This window comes from Limulus polyphemus, unplaced genomic scaffold (genome assembly GCF_000517525.1).
Source record: "Limulus polyphemus unplaced genomic scaffold, Limulus_polyphemus-2.1.2 Scaffold1688, whole genome shotgun sequence".
Taxonomy (NCBI): domain Eukaryota; kingdom Metazoa; phylum Arthropoda; class Merostomata; order Xiphosura; family Limulidae; genus Limulus; species Limulus polyphemus.
Genome location: NW_013667298.1, coordinates 32,095 through 43,418, shown reverse-complemented (window position 1 = coordinate 43,418; position 11,324 = coordinate 32,095). Strand labels below are relative to the sequence as shown.

The 11,324-nt window shown below is 31.0% G+C and overlaps 1 protein-coding gene across 3 annotated transcripts in view; it reads left to right on the top strand.

Moving 5' to 3' along the window:
• Positions 1-11,324, top strand: part of LOC106464562 (protein GDAP2 homolog) — a 51,045-nt gene that overhangs the window by 11,321 nt on the left and 28,400 nt on the right. For all 3 annotated transcript variants that reach the window (XM_013924711.2, XM_013924710.2, XM_013924713.2), the window contains exons 5-7: positions 4,866-4,954; positions 6,918-7,157; positions 9,247-9,412. In XM_013924711.2, coding sequence (XP_013780165.1) covers positions 4,866-4,954; positions 6,918-7,157; positions 9,247-9,412 — 495 coding nt within the window. The remainder of the gene's footprint in view (positions 1-4,865; positions 4,955-6,917; positions 7,158-9,246; positions 9,413-11,324) is intronic.

The following is an 11,324-nucleotide window of genomic DNA, read 5'->3' as shown; positions in this document are numbered from 1 at the left end:
AGCCAATACAATTACAAACAACTACATTAGGCCTTGCCTGTTGACAATATATTGCCAATCTTGCACACCAGATAATATGTTACATCAATCTCGTATTTCTTTTTCTTGAACATACATTTACTTGTACGTTGTACTCTAGGACTTGTATTTGATCTACAGATGAATGATGGAATAGTGTAATTTACTTCTGTACGTCAATTCGGTCTCACAGTATTTCAGTGGGCAGCTTTTAAAAGTTAAAACTGCAAGTGTAATACAAACAAATAACGTAACACTGTATCATATTTACTTAATGTAGGGCAGTTGCGCTATATCCTAGGGGAAGGTATAATTATTAATTAATAGGCATTATAGGCCAGAGGAAATTTTGCGCCCCTTCACACCTGCGCCTGGGGGTGACTGCCCCCTATTGCCCCCCTCTTGTTACGTCACTGAGAAAATCATCACACATTTCTGAATACCAGGGATTAAAACTACTTGGTGGATATAGTGATAATGTTATAATTAACATAACATAGTATTTAGGGACACCAAGGGACCTATTAGTCCATCTAAGCTGTCTCACCCTCTAAACTAAACTAAAACTATTAAATAAAGTAAAAAATACTCAAGCCAGCCCATTATCATTCATATCTTTATCAATACTTCCTTTAAACTCACTTAAATTTACTGTCTCCACCACATACGAAGGCAACCCATTCCAAAGGCTAACTGCCCAGTTAGAAAAATAAAACTGTCTTAGCTGAAGATGACTCCTACACTGCCAAGATTTATACTTGTGCTCACTAGTTCTATCATTGTCACCATTAAATATGGAAAATCTTAAACACCTGAATCAGATCCCCTCTAGTTTTACTTTTTTAAGAAAAAACAATTTCAGATATCATAACCTCTCCTTGTATGACAACATTTCCATTCCAGGTATCATTCTAGTAGCCCTTCTTTGAACCCTTTCCAACAATTCAATGTCCTTTCTAAGTTAAGGAGCCAAATACTAAACACAATACTCCAAATATGGCCTAATCAGTGACCTGTACAATGAAATTATAAGCTCTTTAGACTTGTATTTAATATTTCTGTAGATACGACCTAAAATCCTATTTGCCCTACCACTGGAAACAGCACACTGATTGGATGGCTTAAGAGACTGATCTACCACTAAACCATGATCCTTTTCTTCCATAACACTGTTAAGGTTATTCCCATCCAAATTATACTTATAATTTAAATTGTGATAAACCACATGCATTATCTTACACTTATTATAATTAACCTTCTCCACACAGGTTACGGGTCAAAGGCCATGTCATCACATATGTTGACTTGCATTCAAAATTTTATTGAACTACTTTTTTGTGAATTTATGTCAATAAGTTTGTTATCAAATTGTAGATTATAAATCAAGTTTTAGTATTATACATTATTTAATTTCTTAATTTTAAAGTAATTATTAAAAAAAACATACCTAAACATAAATTTTTGTGTGTCATGTTGAATGCAGCACTGGTTAAAATCAGATGTTTGTGATGTCCAATTACAAAGTCTAGAGTTTCTTATGAATTAGGAACTCAAATTACCGATATTAACAAGCTATTTGCTGAGATATCGCTCATGTACTGAATCAAACACAGTGGTCCAGCACACCTCTTTCCATTTTTGGAAACACTTCATCACATGCAATTACTTCTGTTTTTGACATGTGAATAGCCAATCAAAAGCTTAGGATATCCCCTAGTGGTTTTCTCAGCCATTTTCAAGTATTATGACATCAACTTATTCTTTCGGTACTAGTCCACTAAAACACAGCCAAGATAGGTCACTTTGTAAAGGTCAGTTTTATATTATTGGATACGGTAACATGAGTGTATGTGCATTGTGTCACTGTAACATCTATGTTAGCCAGGCATGACTGAAAGGTCATTATAATAAAAATGATAAATATATATAAATGTATAATATTATGACGTTTAAGCTATCTAGAATAAATAGAATGAAAAAATCATATCTTATATTTATTTCCTAATATTTTATGGTGGTTATGAGATCAATCAAATCTACGGAACCCATACAGAGATATAGTAGTGAAAGTATAAAGTTTTTCAAGAAACATTTGATAATTATCTGGATGTTATAACGATTTCGTATTTAAAATGAGAAAATTTTCTGATGCATAAAAGTATTTTTAATCTTAAAATGAATATTACTTTGCATTTGGATAGGCAACATGTAAAAATAAAAAAGGCATGAGAAAAACATTACTTGAAAACCTTAAGACTTAATTAACAAAATCTGATATCTTGCGTACAAAAGCCTTGTAATGTTTACTGATGATATGCCAAATTTCATGAACATATGCTTACTAATTTAAAAGTTGTAGCATGAAAAGTATAACAAGCACAAGATTGTTGTGAGGTCAGTCCCAGGGACTGAGTCAGTGCTGAAAGAGTTAAAACCCATCTGTCTCTTATTTTCCCAGCTCACTAAATATTCCAAATCAGTTTGTAAAGCAGCAGCATCCTCTTCACAGCTAGCAACATCCATTATCTTAATATCATCTGCAAATTTAAGTAATTTATTGACCATTTTTTCATCTATGTCATTGATGTAAATCATAAATAGCAAAGGTCTTAAGACAGAGCCCTGAGCACTTGTGAGATTAATCCATTTTGACTGAACTCCATTTATAACAACCTTCTGTTTTCTTCCCTCCAACCACTTTTCTATCTAATTAGCCAACTTATCACCTACACCTATAGAGATACTGTTTTTTTATAAGCCTTTTATGTGGCATTTTCTCATTTGCTTTCTGAAATTTCAGATACACTAAACCTACACCCTTATCCTTATCTACATAGGCAGTAACCTTTTCAAAGAAAGTCTAAAGATTTGTAAGGCAAGATTTTCCCTTATTGAAACCATGTTGACTATCCAATAAAATTCTAAACTTTGTTAAATAACTTTGCAAAACATTTTATCAGACTTTCCAAACTTTTTCCCACAGCTGATGTAAGACTAATAAGCTTATAACTACCAAGACAATTTTTATCACCTCCCTTGAAAAGAGGAGTAACATTAGCCAACTTCCAATCCTCTAGCACCTGCCCACTATTGAAGAACTTACAAAAAATAGTACCAAATGTCTTGCATATCCAATCCTTAAACTTCTTCAAAACCTTTAAGGAAATATTATCTGGTCCAGGAACCTTATCATTCTTTAAACATCCCAATTGTTTCTTAACAAGCTCAGAATTAATGTGATCATCTTGTTCGATCCGGTTTCCAATTATCAACTATTCAGGATGATGAATATTGCTTAAATCTTCATTAGTAAAACTTAAAGAAAAAGCAGAATTTAATAACCCAGTCATCTCATAATCATCAGATATGAGCCTTTCTTTATCATCCCTCACAGACCCTACTCCCATCCTAAAATTTTATTTACCCTTAATGTGTTTAAAGAAATCCTTATTATTAATGTTTGCATTTTCAGGTAACCATTTCTCATACATCCTTTTTGATGTCCTAATTTCCTGTTTGACCAACTCTCTTGATATTCTATAATCTTCTAAACCTTCTGTCATATCAATCAATATACATTTCTAAAATTTGTGATGTTTTTCTTTCATTTTATCCCTTACACCCTTTGTGAGCCAACCTGGCTTTTTACTTGCAGCCACCCTTTTCTTTCTGTAAGGAACATTGTATATTTAAAAATTTTCTACATTTAATCAAAGTCTCTCAATAATTCAGCTGCCTAGTTCACAACAGATAATTCTTATCTCATCCCTTCAAAATTTGCTTTTTAGAAAAAATATCATTATTCCTTATTTCCATATGCAGCAAAACATCAAACCTAATATAACAATGTTCACTTGCACCCAAATGTTCCTCAATTTCCACTCTCTCAACCATTTCTATATCAGAAGTTAACAATAAATCTAAAATAGCATTGTTCTTAGTAGGTTGGCCCACTGATGAATGAAACCATCTTAAACAGTTTCCAGAAACCTTTCTCCCTCATGATTTGACTCCATCATTTCACATTCTGTATGCCTGAAATTAAAATCACCCAAAATTATGACCTCATAAACAGCTTATATCTTAATCTCACTGTAAGGTTTCTTATTAATTTCATCAGTATCGTCTGGTGGTCTGTAACAAGGTAAAGAGGTAAAATCATGACTTCTGCAAATTGTAAGTGAATTTGAAATATTAAAAACAAAATGGAAACCAGGATTTGAAAAAAAAAGAAGTCTTGTAACTAATTTAATATATATATATAATTGATTAATGTAATTAACTAGGAAAAACAATTATATACAGTTCCAATATGCAAAAGTTTCTTCTCTTTACTGTAGGTATAAATCTCATGGAGGTTAAGGACAAGCTTGCATGTGGAAATGTAAAAAAGTGTTATAATTTCTTACCCATGACAAAATTGTCATTTATTCAGTTATTCAATTTAAAAAACAATGTACATATAATTTAACCTAAAAAAATTGTTCTGAAATGTAATTTCAACACCAATAAACATTTCTGTTTTAATATTTATATAACCTTCCCCCCTCATCAATGCCCCAAACTGTGGGAAATTCTGGATGTAAAGCTGGTTTGATTACTACAGTAAGAAATTTGGGTACTTACTATCAAAATTAGCCAAATTTTAAGAACATTTTTGCCCACTATAAATCTATTACATTGTTTTAAACAAATGTTTAACTGAATTATAGTATCTTTTTCAAAGCTGTAAAGTTTTTTGTCTTATCAAAAATACATTAACAATACAGAATCTTTAGGCTATGTAACATTGATACACCAGACCTTAGTTCAGAGAGTAAAAGTTGTAGTTTTAATTTTCTTGATAGGGAACACTCACTGACATCATTAGGACTTTGTGTTATCAACTCTATTAGAAGAGGCTATCCCCCACATGAAGGTGCACATATTGCATTAAGTGAGTATTTGTCTAACAGATTCCTAAATGTGGAAATTATATGCTTCCCTGTTGTTTTTTAATGAGTTGTTTTACCAAATGACTTTTTAAGTACTTATTTAATCAATAACTTAGTAAGTACCAGATTAACCTACAGGTTTATTAACAAGTCTTTATATCATTGAGTGTAGAAAGTTACTTACTAATCAATTGATTTAGTAACTATTTAGTTTTTTTTAAACTAAAAAGTTAACTAGTTGGTTTATTAAGTAACTGTCTCTGTAGTTGACTAACTATTTATGAGTTATCTCACCAGTTGGTTTAGTAAGTAACTGTCTCTCTAGTTGACTAACTATTTATGAGTTATCTCACCAGTTGGTTTAGTAAGTAACTGTCTCATCACTGGATTTAGTAAATAACTATCTCAATTATTGGTTTAAGGAACTATCTCACCACTTGTAGTACCAACTGTGTATGAATTGTCTAAGTGTGTTACCAGTTGGTATTGTGACTGTTAATCAGTTGTTTTAGTAAGTGTCACAAGCTGACACTGTAACTGTGAAAAAACAACAACTGATTAACTAGTGATTTAGTATATGTAATTGTTGTTTAAACTTTTTTGTGAGTGATCATAATGCCTATTAATTTAAACTAATAATAACTTATAAAATGAAACATCTGTCAGACCCTTTAATTCTCAATATGAATAGTCTATCAACCCCTCACAATTTATAGTTTGGATGAGATTTGAGATATTAATTATAGCTGGTGAGTAAGTTTTGCAAATGACAAATTGTAACACATGTACAATTAAGTAAAGGTGTCTATGAAAGAATGATTTGCCATATATTTTGAAATATAGTGATTGAGATTCACATTACAATTCTGTATGAGAAAATAAAGTTGTATTATGTGCATATTTGTAGGATAGTTGAACTGATCGTCTCTTCACATTGGAAAGAGTTTCATGTTGTAGGTTCTACTATAATATTGAAGGATGAAACCAAAGAAGAAGGCTATAATAGGAGGAATTGTGATCTTAAAAATCTCTTACTGCACTGATAGAAAAACAATTTATGCTAAATTGACATAAAACAGTAAAAAGGGGACAACATTATACCACATGAATTAAAAACATCCACATTGACCTGACATGTTTTGTCAACCCTGGTTTTCCATCATCATCAGAGGTAATAGCAAATCAAAGTTACAAAAACATGTCAGATCAGTTTGAATGGTCATAGTTCATGCAGTACAATCATATACTTTACTGCAGTTTTTTTTATACACCTGTAAAGTATAGCATAACTTAACCTATGTATAGCTATAATAGAGTGCTTTGGGTTTAGAACTTAAAACAAGGGAAAAAAAATGAAATACCTATTGTATAGCTACAGTAAACTCAATTAATCAATATAATCAATTATCTATGAGCATCAATTACATTGATTAGTGTCAGGTAAAATAATTAGTTAACTTAGATTATGATTAAACTGATTAATATAATGAAAATAATCAATTAATTGAAACTAGTGTTTTCAATTATTCCAACTATCCAAGTATCATGTTAGAATAATTGATCAGTTGAATATAATAGATTAATGAGCTCAAGGTTTAACTGAATACTGAATTCCACTAATTTCCCAATTATAACGTACTGAAATGGCTTTGAGGATCAAGAGGTAGTTTTTAATTTTTGGACACAGAATTAATAGGAAAAATATTTGATAGGTTAGTGAACTTAACAAAGTTTTTATAACTTTTAATCATGTGCTAATGCATGTTTTAAGAGAATGATACAATGCTACTTAATATGATGACAGCCTTTTACATTAAAATTTATAAGTAATGATTACTATGACTTGTGTGTATCATTGAGTTGTTAAAGTATTAATTCAAAAATATGCATTACTTGTACTTATTGTGATAAGATGTAAAGAAAACTATGATTATGAATAACATTGTATTTTAACTTGTGTTATAGGAACTGTACGGAGGTTTATAGAAAAGTTTGGGGAAGATATTGAAGTGGTTGTATTTGCTGTTGATGATGTGGATGTGGGAATATATGAGCTCTTGATGCCTCTCTACTATCCACGTTCGAAGATAGAAGAGGAATATGCAATGTATTATCTTCCCCCAGATGTGGGTGGTATAAATGGAGAACCTTTTCTTCCTGAGAGACAAATTCGTATTGTTGATAAGCCATTCCATGATGAGGAAGGTGAGGTTGATAATTTTAAATATCGGCATTTTTTTTAAAATGATCAGTAACTAGATTGAGATATCCCCCCCCCTCCTTTTAACTTGCCCTAATGAACTCTCAAACATTTCATATACATCTCTAGTGAAATAAATGTACCTCAAAGTGCCAGACTTGTTATGGAAAAGTTTATGAAACTTTATGCTAAGGTGGACAAAAAATTTCTAAACTATGAAACATCAAAGACATTTCATCCCTTCAAAGACGTCCTGACTCCCAACCTTTCTTATCAAACAGAAAACGAAGTACAAAATCTAGCCTTGATTGCCCAAATATTCATCAGTCCTTTTCTTAAACTCATTAAAGTTTCCCCCTCTACCACTAGATTGCATTTCATTTCTCAGATTTATCTTGGTGTCAGAGAATTAAAATTACTGCCCAATTGAAGATGTGTTTAGCCATTCCAAATGTTAAATTTTTGCTATTTTGTTCTAATGCCCACAGAATTCAACATAAAAATTTGATGCATCAATCTTATCAATTCCTTTAATAAACCTTAATATTTCAACAAGATATAATTCCAAATGAGGAATTACTAGTGACTTATACAATGAAAATATATCTTTAGGCGTGTAGTCAGTATTTCTGTACGTACATCCCAAAATTCTCTTAGCTCTACCTCTTGCAGTAGAACAGTCTGTCAAGAGCGTAAGAGTTGTATCAACTAATACCCCAAGTTTTTTTCATACACATAATAAAGGGATTACCATCTAAATTATGCATGTAGTTTATATTATGATAACCCACTTAAATGTATCATAATTAAATACCATCTGTCATGTGTTTGTTTTACTAACTGATTGACCTTTGTTTCTCTGTAAAATTAGAGCATCTTTGTTTCAGTCAACCAGACCTTTTGGCTTGCATTTTGTAACTTTGCATCTAATTGAGCCAGTCCCTTCAGTTTTGTTCCTGCCATAAGTAATAACCAGGACTTTTAATTGTCTAGACAGAAAAAAATAGTGAATATTGATATAAGAAATGAAAACCTGAAAATTCATAATAGGTTCACTTGGCTATTTGCCAAATAAATTTGTAGCAGCTATTTTGTATACATGTTTATAATGCTATTATGATTGTACATTCATTTTTATCTATGGATGCTTTGCTGTATTGTATAAGGATATTGTATTTAATGTTTGTTTAATGGAAATGTTATGCTCCCTTTGTTTAATAAAATTATTGTCTCTGATATACTTCCCTTGAACTACCTTGTGCTTGTTTTAGAGCAGAACAGTTCGATTTAAAACAGATGGCAGATACCACTGATCTAGGCCTTCAGCTGAAATTAGTTATGTTTTGTAGTTGAGATGTTTGATAATTTATTACAGTGAAAATAAAGCCCACTCTTCAGTTCTTCACATTATATAGCTGCACAATAGCAGATTGTAATAAACTTAGTATTCAATCTACACTTTGATCAACGTGTGTTATTGGGTTATACTAGTTTTGGAGAATTCCACTCCTCATCTTATTTTAGTTATTATTAAACTTTGAAATTAAACAATTTTCAGAATACTAAATTTATTTATCATATCTGCTATTATGCAGCTGTATGATGTGAAGAACTGAATAGTGGCCAATGACACTTTTTCTTCAGTTCACCTGTCTAGTGTATAGGTTTTTCTCATAGTGAATACAAAGCACGTTCACATCAACTGTAAGTGAAAATAAACTAAAAAGAAAAAGGAGTATGTTTGTTAGTCCCCTTAGAATCACTTTCAGGTAGTTTGAATAATCAAGTTGATGTGTTCTTAGAGCAGAATCATTTTCATTGAATTTCTTTGCATTTATATTTATATTTCTTCTTACCATTATTATTTCTGTGCATTTAAGAATTGATTTTCTTTTAATGTACATGCCTTTTTACTGTCTGCTAATTATGTAATATTCAATATGGTTTACCTTTTTATTTTTTAATTTGTAATTTTGATTTGTTATTTTCTTTGTGTTCAGAACTTTCTACATAAAGCCCCACAATTAATTTTCATCCATTTACTTGTGAAATCATTTCAATATTCTATTTTTTCTTTATCATTTTACTTTGTAGACTTAGAACAAAGTGTTGATTTAGCAAAGCAACTAGAGTCATCAGTCAATGTTGGAAAAACATCTTTTGCAAAAATGCATGGAGATGTTGATAAGAAAAGAACCAGCTCTCAGAAAATTAGTGTCAATCCTGATACTCTAATAACGGAAGTACAAAGAAAGAACAAGTATGTAAATACTTGATTGAAGAAAGTTGTATTGTTACTAATAATGTTATTTAATGATAGCAGGGAGCTGTCCTGTTGCAGTTAATGCTATATTTATAGAAAATAACTGGTTTTGTTTCTTTTCAAGCTGTGTATTACTAGAAGTAGGTGTTGTGTTGCTGTTAACTGTTTGTTATTGGAAGGGGGCTGTGTTGTTGCTGTTAACAATGCTAATAGAATGGATTTGTTGCTGTTAACATTTTGTGTTAATAGAAAAGAGTTGTTTTATTGTTGTTAAAACTATGTACTAATAGATGTGAGTTCTTTTGTTGATGGTAACATTATATGTTAATAAAAAAAGAGCTGTCCTATCCATATTAAGACTGTATTGGTAGACAAGAGGTGTCATGTTGGTGTTATTATTGTGTATTGATAGATTTGAGTTGCACTGATTCTGGTAATTATACTTAGTAATTGATAGAAGCTGTCTTTATATGGTTAACACTATAAAGTTATAGAAGTTGTCATGTTTAGAGCTTGGTGACTTAATCAATTACTTATGAGCAGCAATTACATTGACTAGTGCCACATAAACTAATTGGTTCATCAAAATTAATATTTCTGATTCTTATCGTTTTCAGTTATTCCAAAAATTTAGTATTTGAAATTAAGATTAAATCAATTGTCACTAAAATAATCAACTAATTGAAATTAGAGTTTTTGAACATTACTGTTCAAACAGTTATTCCAACAGTTGATTGATTGAAATTAGTATTAAATCAATTCTCATGAAAGTAATCAACTATTCAAAATTAAGATTTCCAGTTATTACTATTTTAAATTATTACAACTATCCGAGTTATTGAATTATTGCTATTATGTTATTTTATTCTTAAGCACATAGTTATGTAATTGGCTATCTGTGCTCCGCCTGATTTTGATCTTATAAGTTGTTGTTTTGTTTTTACTTCAATTTTGCTTTTCTTTGGTGATTCAGAGGAGAATTGTGATTCGAGGGTCTCAAGTTCAATGCTTATTTCCACCAAAATTGCTCATCCTGTCTTTATTATTTCAAAGCTACTGAGGTTATCTGCCATTGTTGCTAATTTTGAACCTGCCAACTAAAGGAAAGGCAACTTTCTGGCAGCACGAACATTAATGGAGCTGTCCTTTATTCAGTTAGCAAATGCCACTAATTGTTCAGCTCTATCCATGTCCCTGTTCATTTTGAGTAATGAATTTTAAAATCAAAATCATTACTAAATTGTTACAGTGCAACTAATGAAAAAGTTGGGTTATATATACAGGGACAAAATAATCAATCTTTTAGCTAGATTGCAAGTGAATAAATAATTTCACTTGTTTCTATAGCAAATTGAATACCAAAAGTCACCCCAGTACCACTTTCCTGTATCACTAAACTTGACGTGTCTAAAGGACTATATGTTGATCTAAACTTGACATGTCTAAAGGACAATATGTTGAACTAAACTTGACGTGTCTAAAGGACTATATGTTGAACTAAACTTGACATGTCTAAATGACTATGTATCACTAAACTTGACGTATCTAAAGGACTATATGTTGAACTAAACTTGACATGTCTAAAAGACAATATGTTGATCTAAACTTGACATGTCTAAAAGACAATATGTTGATCTAAACTTGGCATGTCTAAAGGATAATATGTTGAACTAAACTTGACATGTCTAAAGGACTATATGTTGAACTAAACTTGACATGTCTAAAAGACAATATGTCGAACTAAACTTGACGTATCTAAATGACAGTATGTTATCTAAAGTTGACATGTCTGAAGGACAATATGTTGAACTAAACTTGACATGTCTAAATGACTATATGTATCACTAAACTTGACGTATCTAAAGGACTATATGTTGAACTAAACTTGACATGTCTAAAAGACAATATG